General features: G+C 41.8%; 1 protein-coding gene across 2 annotated transcripts in view; it reads left to right on the top strand.

Moving 5' to 3' along the window:
* Window positions 1–4,474, top strand: part of SLAIN1 (SLAIN family member 1) — a 55,006-nt gene extending 50,532 nt beyond the window's left edge. The window contains exon 8 of one of the 2 annotated variants that reach the window (XM_088842667.1): window positions 361–4,474. In XM_088842667.1, coding sequence (XP_088698793.1) covers window positions 361–436 — 76 coding nt within the window. In that variant the 3' untranslated portion in view covers window positions 437–4,474. The remainder of the gene's footprint in view (window positions 1–360) is intronic. The other variant, XM_055426524.2, reaches the window with a different exon arrangement.
* The last annotated feature ends 11,026 nt before the right edge of the window (window positions 4,475–15,500 follow it).

Raw genomic sequence — 15,500 nt, 5'->3', positions numbered from 1 at the left:
ATAGGCAAATCTCTTGATTATTTGTAAGAGTGGATGCAAATAGAATTACATGAAGAAATTTTCAGTGAAGCAACCACTGATCTTTTCAGGCCATTTTTCTATCATGTTTATCTTCCTCTGATTTTAAAATGCTCTTACTGTAAGAATATTGGTCATTTTCCACTTACGTTGCAACACTCGCGGCAACGTGCTGAGAACTGGGTTTTCCTGCAGATGGGCATGTTGACGGCTGGAACCGCAGGCACACATGGGAAAGTGCCAGCACGCTGTCACTGCTGGGATGGGGCTGGGGAGATCAGAGAGAGTGACGTGCCTTGTGGGGTTCCTTACAAGCCATTTCCTTTTTTAATCCCTTCACAGTTTCCTTCAGCCTCCAAAGCCTCTGTCTTCACTCAGCACGCTGAGGGATGGAAACTGGAGAGACGGTTGCTACTGATGCAGTTTTCTGAACCCTTGAGGAATGGGAAAGAACTGGAAATGAGGGTCGTGTTACCCAGCTGGCTGGGTAACAGCGGGTGTCAGGATATTCTTTCCCTTCTGCATTTTAACACATTTACTGCATTGTTTTTCAATGGACCAATCACCAGAGACTAATTATTGCACTTAAATATTTGCCTGAGATACTGCAACGTTCACAGATCCACGGTTGCAGTATTGTGACACTTAGAGCTAGGAAGTTTTTGTAGAACTGATAATGTACCTGAATCCTTTTTGAGAGAATTGAGGTGTATCCATAATGCTTTCTTTGCCGTCTGAGGTTTTTTTTTTTAACCTGTTCAATTTACTTACGTGTTCTTAACATCTTCCTATTACATGTTCTGTATTTTAATACATTGCATATTTACAACTAGGTTATATAACGTATGCTTTGAAATTTACTTTTTTATAGTTTACAGGAATTTTATTTTTTGTGCCTATTTCTTTTTACACCTATGTGAACCACTATGGAACAACTTAAATTTTGTGCCATAAAAATATTTTTGTGGTAAGGTACTATTTTTTTAGCTCTAGGGATATATCAACAAAAACCCATCACACAATTGAGACATAATTTTCTGTTGAATGAGCACAATGTAAGCTGAAGCATTGCAAGGAGACAGCCAGACAGCAGCGTGAAATGGGTCTTGTTGTTTTCATTGTTAATTTATTGTCATTCCTGGCTTTCATATTTATAATGGCTTCACGAGCTCATTGCACTTAACACCTGCAATGTTTGCTACTGTACCACAATTGATTTTCAATACTTTTACAGAGGGTGAAACTGTAACGTTTTATTAACAATGCTTCTGGAAATGAATGCATTTTAAAGCAAATAAATCTTTTTGATAGACCTTTTACAAAATCCATTTGCACTAATGAATGCTTTCTTATGGGATATGAGTTAATATTTGTTACTGTGTACACCACTGTTTTGGAATATTCAGAAATAAAGACTATTTCGGCAATATCAGGTCACGCATGAATGTACAGCATAAATGATGCCAGCCCCACACCTACGTTTCACCACAGCCGTGAAAGTGTTGCGATTCTCTCACGGGTCGGTCAGACCTAAAGTGGGTAGGCAGAGTAGCCACACTTGTAAACAACTCTTTCTCTCAAATGCTTGGGATAAGAGATGTGAGATTTTAGTTTTGTATAGTGGGGTTTGGGTCCCACGTAGGAAGGTCACTGGAACCCAGTGAACCAGAAACCCATTCCTGGATGAATACTGTCAGTGGAGATGCCAATATTTTATGGGGACTGAACTTGAAGTACTTTCTCAGTGTCAGTGAAACAGCAAGGTGTTTAATTAGTCTACACTTTATTTGATATATATTGGAAAACTTTTTGCCAGAAGGTGCTATGGAAAAGTTAGGTAAAGGTTTTAATGCTAAGTTTTAAAATAGGGTTTTTCTGAAGTTGTTTGAGATTTTTATTTTTAAAAAGTGTGCCTTCGTTCATAGTTCCATGGAGAAAAACAGTGAAGCTGACTTTTGAATCCAGGCGTATCTGATCTCAGAAGTCTGATTTTACCCCTCTGTTCTTCCTATGAACATACGTAGTCAAGTCAGTACATTTAATAAAAAATGAGTTTATATTCTGCTGAGAAGATGAAAGAATTCAACTCATTTGCAAATCAGATATTTCATTTATATTCAGAAGAGTCTGTTCAGCCCTTGCAATAAAAACCAAAGATCCCTGCACCTTGGAATTTACATTGCAGTTAGGAGAGACATACTAAACCACATACAAGTAAGTAAATTGCAGTACATTAGGTCTTCAGTGCTATGGCCAAAAAGGAAAAGGAGCTGAACGTAAGGGGAGTTGAGAGAATGGAGATGGGAGAGAGCACACTGCTCAGTGGGGTCGTCTGGGTAGATCTCACTAAGAAGTTGATACCTGAACAGCGACTTAGAGATGGAGGGTCAGCCCTAAAGCTATTTCACAGCCTCTTTCACCTGGAATTCTACTGAACACAAAATGATGATGGAGGTCATTTTTGCAATTCTCCCTAGGGAGGTATAGAACTTTTATTCTAGATCCATAGAAGAGAATTTAATGTATTACATCAAGAGAGGCCCTAGGGTACAGCTTCTCAAAATGTGTTCCTTACACTAGCAGCATTAATCAGCATTTCTTGGAAACTTACTAGAAATGCAGATCTTTAAGCTCACCCCAGACCTATTGACTCCCAGGCCCTCTAGCCACCTTTGAGAAGAGCTGCTGGAAAGGAGGAAGCCACCTACGCGAAGGCTTAGGACAGTGTACATCTCTGGGATGTCAGGAAGAGCAGAGAGGCCAATGTGGCTGCAGGCAGAAGGAACACAAGGGAAGCGGTAGAGACGAGGTTAGATAGGAGACAGGGAAAGGCCTGTGGAGGGCATGTGGGCCACAGCAAGGCTTTGACTCTACTCTGGAATGGGAGCTTTCATGGTTTTGAGCAGCAGCGTTCATGATTTGACTTTTTAAAAGTATCATTCATATTTGGTGGGAACAGACTAAGAAATGGAGACGCGTAAAGATGAACTGTTTGATTCAGGCAAGAGAGAGGATGAGTTAGGCCGGCAGGATAGCAGTGGAGGAGATAAAATGGTCAGATCCAGGCTACCTTTTAAAACTGTAGCTATCAGGATTTCTTTGTGGATTGGATGTACTGCTAGAAACCAGAAGAAAAACTCCAGGTGTTTGGGCTGGCCACTAGAAGGATAGAGTTCCTCCAACAGAGTTGAGGAAGCTGTGGGTGGGGAAGGTTTGAAAACCATGGCCCTCTGGCTGAGCTCATGGACACCCTGTATCTCACGTGCAGTCCTCACACTGGGTAATAAACCAGAACTCACACAGGAAAAGGGGTCCCGAGAAGCTCAGTTCTCCAACACAGAAGGGAACTGTGGTGCTGAGTGAACTCAGCCAATCTAGCCCAGCTGACATCTGTACTAGTTAGCTATTGCTACATAACAGGCTTCCGTCATGGCTCTGTGGTAAAGAATCTGCCTGCCAATGCAAGAGACACAGGTTCAATCGTTGGGTTGGGATGATCTGGAGAAGGAAATGGCAACACACTCCAGTGTTCTTGCCTGGAGAATTCCATGGACAGAGGAGCCTGGTGGGCTACAGTCAGTTGGGCCACAAAGAGTATGTCATGACTGAGCAACTAAGCACAAAACAGCCTTATACTTAGGATTTGCTAACTAGTTTTGCTATCTTTTCCTTTAAGAGTGTCATGGATATTCTTGTTCCTTTGCATTTCCATATGTATTTTAAAATAAACTAGCCAGAAAAACACCCTGTTGGAATTTTGATGGGATTGCATTGAAATTATAATTCAGTATATTGAAAATTGACTGTTTACATATTGAATTTTAAAATCCTCAAGCATGGTCTACCTCTTCTTTTATGGACTGAGGTATTCTTTAATCTCTCTCAATAAAAATATGGAGGTTCTCCCCAGAGGACTGAAATGCCTTTTGCAAAGATTAATTTCTAGGTATGTGATACTTTTTTATGTGATGTTATACTTAACGATATTTTAAAAATTTCATTTGTAATGGTTGGTTTCAAATGTTTTATTCAACCACCTTAAATGTATGTAAGTTATGTTAATTTATATTTAGACTCTTCATATACACAGTCAAATGTATGAATGTTAGATTTCTTTTGTATATCTTATGATCTTCAATGAAATAGTACATATAAATGATAACAGATACCCATCTTTCTGCTAATTGAAAGACTTTCTGATTTTACCATTAGGTTTCAAATTTGCTAAGAGCTGTTTATCATAAAAGAATGTGAATTTTAACAAACTTCCTGCATCTATTAAAATGTGATTCTCATTTTTTAAAAATTTATTTTTAATTGGAGGATAATTAGTTTACAATATTGTAATGGTTTGTGCTATATAACACCATGAATCTGCCACAGGGATATACACATCCTCTTCCTTTTAAACCTCCCTCCCACTTCCCTCCCCATCCCACCCCTCTAGGTTGTCACAGAGCGTTGGCTTTGTGATTATCTCATTTAATCTATTAATGTGATGACTTTATGATGGATTTTTCTAATGTTGAATCAACCTTGAATTATTGAGATAAATCCAACTTGGTCATAATGCATTATTCTTTTTTAAAATAGATTAATTTGATTTACTAATATTTAGAAGTTTTGTCCAATTTTTGGAATAAAGTTGTTCTATTCTTTTTCTTTCTCAAACTGTCCCTATTAGGTTTTGGAATGAAGATGGTGTTAGTCTCATAAAATGAATTGGGGAGTACTTTCTGTTTTTGTAGCTGGGAGGATTTATTTAATATTGGAGTTATTTCTCCCTTACGTATGTGATAAATCTTAGTAGTAAAGTCACTGGGGCCTGGAGTCCAGTCAAGTCATGTTTTTAAAATTTGGTGTTGTGTTTATTCTACTGCCAAAAGCATGATTAAACCTCTTACTTTATCGGTGGATTATCTATATACTCTTTATAGTTCTGTCAGATTTTGCGGTATGTCTTCTTATGCCATATGATTTGGTGTATACATATTTAAGTATCTTTCATCTTCCTGGCAAAGTGAACCTGTTATCTTTGAACTAGTCTTTATCTTTTTTTAAAATGTCTTAAAAATATATTGTTCAGATCTTAAATAGCTACACATTTGTTTTAGTGTTTGTATGATATATATTTTAAGCCTTTCTTTCAAACTTTGATTATTAGGTTAAACAGCATACAGTTCAGTATTTTTTAAAACCTATAATGAAAGTCTTTGTCCTTGAACTTGATCCTTTAAGCCATTGTATATAAAATATTACTGACATATTAAGATAGAAATCTATCACCACCTTATGAGTTTTATTACATGTATTCCTCCTCCCCCATTTTTGTCTTCCTTTAGATTGTTTTTTCATTCTACCTTTGTCTCCTATTAGTTTGAAAATTATACCCTAACCCTCCTTTGCTCTTCTTTTAGTGGTTGCCCCCAAAATGACAATTTGTGCCCTTAACCTGTCAAATAATAATTTACCTTTATCATCCTTCTAGGTAACAAAAGGACCCCCAAATCACCTTACAACTAATCCTTAAATTGTATGTGAAATTCATGATTCAGCCAGGGACTAGGGAGAAGAGACAACATTTAGATTTTGGGGACTCTCTAAGATTCAGAGAAATCAGACTTAGCCGTGTAGACAATGCAGCACTGTTTGATAAAAGATATTTAGAGAAAGAGTGGTGACCGGGCCAAGGGAATGATCAGCTTTTGTAAGGTCAGCAATTTGATCTTAAAGCAGGTTCTGAGTTCACTCAGCCAACAAATCATTGAGGCTGTCAGGTTTTGTTCTAAGAGGCTCCCAGGGTATCCCAGCCAACAAGTCGGTTGTGGTCTCTACCTTCATGGAAGTGACACTTTTGATTCTAGTAAGAGAGACAAATTCAAATCTAACAAATACCATGTCTTTTCTATAAAGGAACAAGCAAGGAGCTAAGATACAGAATAACAGAGGATGGGAGGAGTGGGGAGGATGCTCCAGAAACAGAAAGCCCTTTCTGAAAAGAGATTTAAGCCGAGGATTCATATGAATTCATCAAATGAAGACAAACGGGAAGGTTATTTTTGGTAAAGATGAAAAATTTGGGAGCGTATACAAGGCCAAAAAAACGTTGGTGGGGCTGGACCTTAGTGGCCCAACTGGCTCTGTGCTTTGTGGGCCCAGTTCCCAATGAACAGTGTGAAAACATACTAAGAATTACAGGATGGCAGCAGTCCAGCATTAAACCAACCCCGGGGCCCTTCTGATCACCAGGCTACGTGCCACTGCACAGATCCCAGGCCCACAAAGCCAGCCCTGGCTGGAGAGAGAGGCAGGAGCATGAGCTGGTGGAACCTCAAATAAGGAAGGGCTTTGAATTTTACTCCAAGTTCAATGGGAAGGTATTTATTAAAAGTAGCACTAACACTCATACTTTTCTTCCTATGTGCCAGACACTCCACGAAGCTCTTTAGAAGTTTTCTAATTTAATCTTCACACAGTTTGATTGTTCTAAAATTACACCTGTGCGATTTTAATTTGTGGAAGTGACTGAGTGATGACATCAGGAGGTTGATCCACTGAAAGAAGACTTTTATGACTCATTTCCGGAGAGGAAGGGGCAGGTCACAGCACGCAGAGCCAGGCTGTGGTCAGGAGGTAGAAGTCTAGGCTGGAGTCTCCAGCTGGGGTCTCTGCAAGAAAGAATAGCAAGGCAGAGTAAACAGTCTAGAACAACTGATCTGAATAGTTCCAGAGGTGGTGGGGGGGTGTTTCTAGTTGCCTAGTACTTGGCCCTGGTTTGATGAGGATGGGGGAGTAATGGTTTGGTGTGTGAGAACTGGATAAGAAGGGGTTGGAGACCCGGCCTTGGAGCAGCCAGTCTGCCCACTCAGGAGAGAGGTCAACACTTGGTTGATAGTTTGACCCTGTGGTGAACGGATGCCAAATAGACATAACAAATCTAAGAAAGCTCAGTTAAAACACCCACTGACGTAAATACCATTGAGTGTGTGTGCATGTTCAGTCACTCGGTTGTATATAACTCAACCTCATAGACAGTAGCCCTCCAGGCTCTTCTGTCCATGGGATTTCTCAGGCAAGAATATTGGAGTGGGTTGCCATTTTCTCCTCCAGGGGATCTTCCCGACCCAGGGGTTGAACCAGAGTCTCTCACATCTCCTGCATTGCAGGTGGATTCTTTACTGTTGAGCCACCGGGGAAGCCTCTAAATACTATTAGCATCCCCACTTTATTTTGTTTTTCTACATCCCTAGGGTTTATTTTATACCTGGAAGTGGATACTTTTTGATCCTCATCATCCATTTTTACCTACTCTCCACCCCCTGCCTCTGGGAACCAGCAGTTTGCTCTCTGAATTTAGGAGCTCGTGTTTGTTGTTCTTGTTTCGAGTCACCATATACGTGAGCTCATATGCCATGTGTTTTTCTGTTACCTATTAGAGAAGTTAAACAATGTCACAGAGCTATTGGGTGTCAGAGCTCAGATGGGAACCCTGTCTTTTAACCAAAAAGTAACTTGCATGAATATGAAGTTAAAATTCGTCTTACATGGAGAAAGGGCTACAGAGAGCCAAGTGTGGAAGTGAGCACAGAGTGGGGTGGTCATTCCTTGTGGAGGGGGCAGTACATGAGCTGGGAAATGGCATGTTCAAGAACAGATGCTAAAATGCTTGGTGAATCTGGTGAGCTGTTCCATTTAGCAGCCTGCTGCGTGCAGGGGAGCGTTGTAAGAGACTCAGCTGAAGGCATGGGCAGGGGCTAATTTAGGGGGACTTGGAACCCATGCAAAGTACAAAAGGGAGCCAACTCTTGCCAAGAGAAGACTGGAAGGCAAGAATGCTGTCTAACACGGCATCAGCCTGGGGTCAGTGCAGGGGCCACAGACTAGCTGTTTTGAAGCAGAAGGAATTTGATGGAGGAAATGAATGCTTAAAGTGGGCCTCTGGGAACAGCTCTACATTGCAGACCAGGAGATGGGCTAATGGTACCAGAGATGGGACAGACAGAATCAGAAGCTTCCCCAGAATCTCTGACTCCACTAATGCACTGCCCATGCTCCGGTCCAGGGACCAGGACACACTGCATCCAGGCTTCATCACCATGCCCTCCAGATCTATGGCAACAAAAAGCAGATGGACCATGCGCCCACGTGTCCCACCCATGCAAGTACTGGTCAGATAAGGGGCTCCTGCTGATGCTGGCACAGAATAAAGCCAGTGCCTCCGTGTTTGCCCACAGAACGTCAGATGTTTGGTGAAGAGTCCAACTGCCAACCCAGGAGACACAAGGGACGTGTGTTTGATCCCTGGGCTGGGAAGATCCCCTAGAGTGGGAAATTGGCAATCCACTCCGGTATTTCTTGCTTGGAAAGTTCCACGGACAGAGGAGCCTGGAGGTCTATAGTCCATGGGGACCCAAAGAGTCAGACACGACAGAGCATGCACAGGCCCAGGGTAATGACACATCTGCAGGAGCATCTGACCAGTGGACCCTTGGCTGCATCTGGAGTCCTTGCAGCAAGAAAGTCTGAGGGATGAGGGTTTCAGCTGTTCTCTGCAGTGGAGTGAGCCACCCCCATCAGACATCCACATCCACCACAGAGATGACTGTACATGCCTGGCGGACAGTGGATAGGGAAGGGAAAGACATGGGAGACGTGGAGAAGGTAAGATGGGCAGGGCTTGGTCCCTTACTAGAAAAGACTTTAACCAGAACTAAGCCAGTTTAATACATGGGCTTGGCAGAGCCATTTCGGTGAACGTCATGTCCAATGGTGAGAGGTGAGTAGGGGCTGTGGTCTGTTCTCTGCAGCCTCCCAGATGAGAAGCTACCACAGGTGTGTTGCTGTGACATGGGCATGATGCGGGTCACCACTTTTCTCACTGTGATGTCATTTTCCTCTTCTCTCACTGCTTGACAGTTAAGTCAGTGGCACAGAAGGGCTCCATTCCTGCACTAATAGCTGGGCTACTAAGGACAGATCTATTCATCTGACTTTCCCCAGAGGCAATCAACTCTGAATATTCACTGGAAGGACTGATGCTGAAGCTGAAGCTCCAATACTTGGGCCACCTGATGCGAAGAGTTGACTCATTGGAAAAGACCCTGATGCTGGGAAAGATTGAAGGCAGGAGGAGAAGGGAAGGACAGAGGATGCCATGGATAGATGGCATCACCAACTCAGTGGACATTAGTTTGAGCAAACTCCAAGAAATGGTGAAGGACAGGGAAGCCTGGTGTGCCGCCGTCCATGGGGTCGCAAAGAGTCAGACATGATTGAGTGAATGAAAAATAACAACAGAGTCAGATTCTGAGACAATGGTCAGCAGTTTAACTGGGAGGTGTGGGACGTGCCACAGGTGAGTGGGAATCAGGGAAGAACCAGGAAAGGGGGCATTCAAGGGGGTTTATTTGGCCACCTGCCAAAACTGAAGCCCGTAACTATACTCTGGGAAAGAGTGAACACACCCCAGAGGTTCTCCCACTCAGAGCTGAGATGTTTGTTCAGCGGCTCCCAGCAGTCAAAGGGTGTTAAGTCCCCAGATCTCCCCATCTGCTATGTTGGGTGACAAACCTTTGCCTTCCCCAGCTTCAAAGAAACTGGAGCCTATTATACAGAGTGAAGTAAGTCAGAAAGAAAAACACCAATACAGTATACTAACACGTGTATATGGAATTTAGAAAGATGGTAACGATGACTCTATATGCGAGACAGCAAAAGAGACACAGATGTAAAGAACAGACTTTTGGACTCTGTGGGAGAAGGCGAGGGAGGGATGATTTGAGAGAATAGCACTGAAACATGTATATTACCGTATGTGAAATAGATCGCGAGTCCAGGTTTGACGCATGAGGCAGGGTGCTCAGGGCTGGTGCACTGGGATGACCCTGAGGGATGGGGTGGGGAGGGAGGTGGGAGGAGGGGTGTTCAGGATGGGGAACACATGTACACCCATGACTGATTCATGTCAATGTATGGCAAAACCAATATTGTAATTAGCCTTCAATTAAATTAACAACAACAAAAAAGACAGCTGGCTGGCAGTCAGTGCACACTACTGGATCAGGGTCTGAAAACTATGATCCTGGCCTGCCGCCCATCTTCCCACAATCCTCATACAAGCTAATAGTGATTTCTACATTTTTATAGAATTGTGTAGAGCATATGTGGCAGAGACTATGCATGGCCTGCAACGCCTAAAATGTTTACTTTGTGACCCTTTACAGAAAAGTTTTCCTAACCCCTGATGTGGATTATCTTGCAGTAACAAAGAATCCCCACATTTCAGGCTAAAAACAGCCATTTCTCTTGTGTGCTCTAGGACAGGTGTCCCCACCCTCCAGGATCTAATGCCTGATGATCTGAGGTGGAGCTGATATAATAATAATAATGATAGAAATAAAGTGCACAATAAATATAATGTGCTTGAATCATCCCCAAACCATCCCCCTTGCCCAGTTTTGTGGAGAAATTGTCTTCCATGAAACTGGTCCCTGGTGCCAGCCAGAAAGGTTGGGGACCACTGCCTGGGGTCCAGTGGAATCAGAGGAGGCTTTGCTACACAGTGATCATGCTAACCCTTGCAATAATAGGACTTTCTCAACAGGGAGCGGCAGGGCTCATCAGAGCAGACAGAGAGAACTGAGTCAGAGACCAAGCCCCGAGTACTCCAGACCGAGAGGGATGTGGGTCATCTCCGCTGCATGTAACCAGAGCTGCCCACACGGCCTCTGCTGCTGCTGCTAAGTCACTTCAGTCGTATCCGACTCTGTGTGACCCCATAGACGGAAGCCCACCCGGCTCCCCCGTCCCTGGGATTCTCCAGGCAAGAACACTGGAATGGGTTGCCATTTCCTTCTCCAATGTGTGAAAGTGAAAATGAAGTCGCTCAGTCGTGTCTGACTCTTAGCGACCCCATGGACTGCAGCCTACCAGGCTCCTCCATCCATGGGATTTTAGCGGCACAGGAAGTAGGAAACATGATCTTCTGTGTCCAGGAAGCAGAAGAGATTTGGGAATATTGGTGAGCACTGCTCAAGGCTACCTGCGTTCTTTCACATCTTCCCTCCATTTCCCCAATATAAACAAGCTTTTAATCTCAGCAATATTGACTTCATATACTATTTTCCAGGAGATAATGACTATTTCATTTCTTTATTTTAAACTTTTTATTTTGTATTAAAGTATAACTGATTAACAATGTCATGATACTAATAGGTTCAAGTGGACAGCAAAGGGACTCAGCCATGCATATTCCTGTATCCATTCTCCCCCATACTCCCCTCCCAGCCAGGTTGTCACATTAACATAGAGCAGAGTTCCCTGTGCTATGCGATAACCATTTCATTAAAAAAAACTGCTTTATATTCCACACAGCTTTGATAGTCAAAAATGTCAGCGATCTGTCAATCCCAATTTTTCTTTATTTTCCCTGAAGACATTGCTCTGGAGCCTCCTCACTTCTGTTGTTACCTGAGCAAGCTGCACAGCTGAATTTCCTTTGCTTCTCTCCTGGACTGGATCTCCTGTTTCCTAACACCAGATCACTCTCAGTTTATTCCTGCGTTTTCATGGAGCACACTTATTAGTATTGGGTTGGCCCAAAAGTTGGTTTGGATTTTTTAGAGATGTTACAGAAAGACCTGAATGAACTTTTGGGTCAACCCAAGATTGAGGGCGGGAGAAGGGGACGACAGAGAGTGAGATAGTTGGATGGTATCACTGACCCAGTAGACATGAGTTTGGGCAAACTTCAGGGGACAGTGAAGGACAGGAAAGCCTAGTGTGCTGAAGTCCATGGGTCACAGGGTTGGACATGACTTAGCAACTGAAAAACAACAATAGCTTCCTTGAAAAAGGGTATATAGAAGATATATTGCTTTGAAGACATATCAGGTTTAAGTTTGCTTTTATTAAGGTGCTACTACTGGCATCTGGTCCCATCACTTCATGGGAAATAGATGGAAAAACAGTGGAAACAGTGTCAGACTTTGTTTTTTTGGGCTCCAAAATCACTGCAGATGCTGATTGCAGCCATGAAATTAAAAGACGCTTGCTCCTTGGAAGGAAAGTTATGACCAACCTTGATAGTATATTAAAAAGCAGAGACATTACTTTGCCGACCAAGGTCCGTCTAGTCAAGGCAATGGTTTTTCCCGTGGTCATGTATGGATGTGAGAGTTGGACTGTGAAGAAAGCTGATCGCCGAAGAATCGATGCTTTTGAACTGTGGTGTTGGAGAAGACTCTTGAGAGTCCCTTATACTGCAAGGAGATCCAACCAGTCCATTCTAAAGGAGATCAATCCTGGATGTTCATTGGAGGGACTGATGCTAAAGCTGAAACTCCAATACTTTGGCCACCTCATGCGACGAGTTGACTCACTGGAAAAGACTCTGATGCTGGGAAAGGTTGGGGGCGGGAGGAGAAGGGGACGACGGAGAATGAGATGGCTGGATGGCATCACCGACTCTGTGGACATGAGTTTGAGTGTACTCCGGGAGTTGGTGATGGACAGGGAGGCCTGGCGTGCTGTGATTCATGGGGTCGCGGAGAGTCGGACACGACTGAGCGACTGAACTGAACTGAACTGAACTTGACTGGTCACATAGAATTCCAACTTGAAAATCATTCATGTTTAGAATTTTGATGTCATCATTTTATTGTCTTCTAGATCCTAGTGTCGTTACTCAGAAATCTTATGCTGTTCTTCTTCAGTCCTTTATATTTCCCTTTTATTTTCTGACCTTTGGTGTTCCAGTTTCATTGTACTTGGTGCCCAAAGGGGCCTGGAAATCTGAAAATGGTCAACAAAATATTACTCAGTTGATTTAAGAAAGATATGGAAAATTTTACTGGAGCCAAATTGAGGATTATGACACAGGAACACCATCTCGGAAAGTTCCAAGAACTGGAGCTTCTTTATATGTGTGTGTGTGTGTTTTAAGCAGGACTGTACTTTAAATGAAGTATTACTGACAGTTACAAAATCCAGATTTTCAAGTACAAAGTGGTGGGCCATAGTGACTCTTTGCAAGATCAAGAAGGAATGTTCTTTTTGAAGGAGCTGTCTTATGGGTGCTAGGAGAATGCCGTGCTTTATGGCGGAACAGGTGTTTCTGCCCATGAGGGAGGTTTGGCTGATGCATAACTGCAAGATAGTGCACAGCAGAGAGAAGGGAAGAAGCCAAAGGGCAGAGATTTTTTTTATGTTTGTTTGTTTTTTTTTTTTTGGTCTTGCCATAGAATGTGAATTTTACTTTGCAAAACTCATGCCTATTTTCTATTTTTTTGTTGTAATCCCCTCCTCTGTACTTTTTCTGTCCTCCTTCCCTAGAACTGCTGTTAATGCGACTACTTTTCCTATCTTTCCTCTTCCATTATCCATCCTTTTGCATTTCTCTCCTGAGATCTCCTCTAATAAGTTTCAAACCATTTTTATTTATTTTAAATTTAGGCTATTTTGAATTCCTTTGACCTCCTTTTAGTGTTCTGTTATTCCTTTTTCATAGTATTCTGTTTTATTTTTTCATGGAAGCAGTATGTTCCTTTTCCTTTCTGAGAAAGTTAATGGAGTTGTTTGAAATTTTCTTCCATTTCTTTTATTTTCTTAGTTCCTTCAAAGCTTCTCTTTGTTTCTTTTGGTCTTTCTCTGGCATGTGGAGACTGACAATACTTAGCAGTGAGGCACTTAAGCTGATGGAAAGGCAGGCATGTGTCTATGGGGCTTGTTGATCAATGGATTATTTGAATGCTGAATGTTAGATCAGTGGATTTTTGTGATCTTGTGATAACTCCCAAGTGTCAGAACTCTAGGGTGGTTTAGTATCTCCAAAGAGGGACCCTCTGACCTCTTGCTTTGGGGAAATAAGCTTGATGGTAGGTCCTCCATTGTGTGAGGAGGATGCTGCATCTTTTTGAATCCCCTGACTTCAGGATAGCTTCTCACCATCCCTCTCCTTTGTGTCTGGTGGCCCTGGAGGTGAGTCATTATTCATTTTATCCAAAAGTAAACACCCCATCTCTTAAAAGTGTAGGCTATAGTTAGTCCCTTGATTGCATATATTGAAGGTAAGGACCTAAGAAATTAATTGCTTTGTCTGTCATCTTTTAAATAATCTTCCTGTTTTCAGATTCTGTTCCCTCCCCATCCTCCCCTCTATGGTCTGGGGTTCTACAAACTCAGTTTTCTTGATTCTTGTTGGTGTCTGCAGGGCAGACATGCTCTAAATATTTTTGGCAGGGACATCCTACAGAATGAGAAGATGTATTTGCAAACCTCATATCTGACAGGGAGTTAATATCAAAAATATATAAAGAACTCACACAACTCAATAAAAAAAAATCAAACCAATTAAAAAATTAGTAAAGAGTCAAATAGACATTTCTCCAAATATGATATATGAAAGGCAAACAGGTACATGAAGAGAATCTCAACATCATTAGTCCTTAGGGAAATGCAAATTAAACCATAATGAAATATCACCTCACACTTGTTAGAATGAGCATCATAAGACAAATGCTAGCATGAATGTGGGGAAAAAGTAATGCTTGTGCACTGCTGGTAGGATTGCAAATTGGTACAGCTACTATGGAAACACTGTGAAAGAGCCTTAAATACTTATAAACAGAACTCCCGTATGATCCAGCAATTCCACTTCTGGGAATATATCCGAAGGAAACAAAAACAGTAATTTGAGAAGATATCTGTATCCCCATGTTCACAGCAACGTTATTTATAGTAGCCAATACATGGAAAAAATCTGAGTGTCCATAGATAGATGAATGGAAAAAGAAGTTGAGATATATATATATATATATGTGTGTGTGTGTATACATAATTCAGCCATAAAATTGAGAAAATATCACCACTTGTGACAACACTGATGAATCTCATTGAAGGCATTATGCAAATTGAACAAGTCAGTTAGAGAAAGGTAAGTACTGTAAGATCTTACTATGTGGAATAAAAAAAAAAAAAAAAAACAAACCCAAATACCAAACTCATAGGAAAATAGGTCAGGCTTGCAGTTACCAGAGTTGAAGGGTGTGGGTGGGGGAGGGGAAGTTGGAGGGGGCTGGTCCGAAGTTACAAAGGAAAGTTTTAAAGTAAATAAATACTAGGGATGTAATGTATAACACGATGACTGCAACTGACACTGCCACAGGTACATATGTTAAGAGTAAATCTTAAGAGTTCTTATCACAGGAGAAATTTTTTTCCCTTTTTAAAATTATATCTATATGAGATGATGGATGTTAGCTGAATCTATTGTGGTAATCATTCACCATATATGTAAATCAAACCATTATGCTCTGTGCCTTAAACTTATTCAGTGATATATGTCGATTATTTCTCATAAGACTGGGAAAAAATTATCAAGTTGAATTGAACAATGCATTAAAATCATCATCTAGCCAGGTCAAGTAGGATTTATTCCAGTGATGCGGGGCTGGTTCAACATCTGCAAATCAATGTGAAACATT

This window comes from Moschus berezovskii, chromosome 13, assembly GCF_049115385.1.
Source record: "Moschus berezovskii isolate FMDL1 chromosome 13, NW_MosBer_1.0, whole genome shotgun sequence".
Classification (NCBI taxonomy): domain Eukaryota; kingdom Metazoa; phylum Chordata; class Mammalia; order Artiodactyla; family Moschidae; genus Moschus; species Moschus berezovskii.
This window is presented reverse-complemented; position numbering and strand designations above follow the sequence as displayed.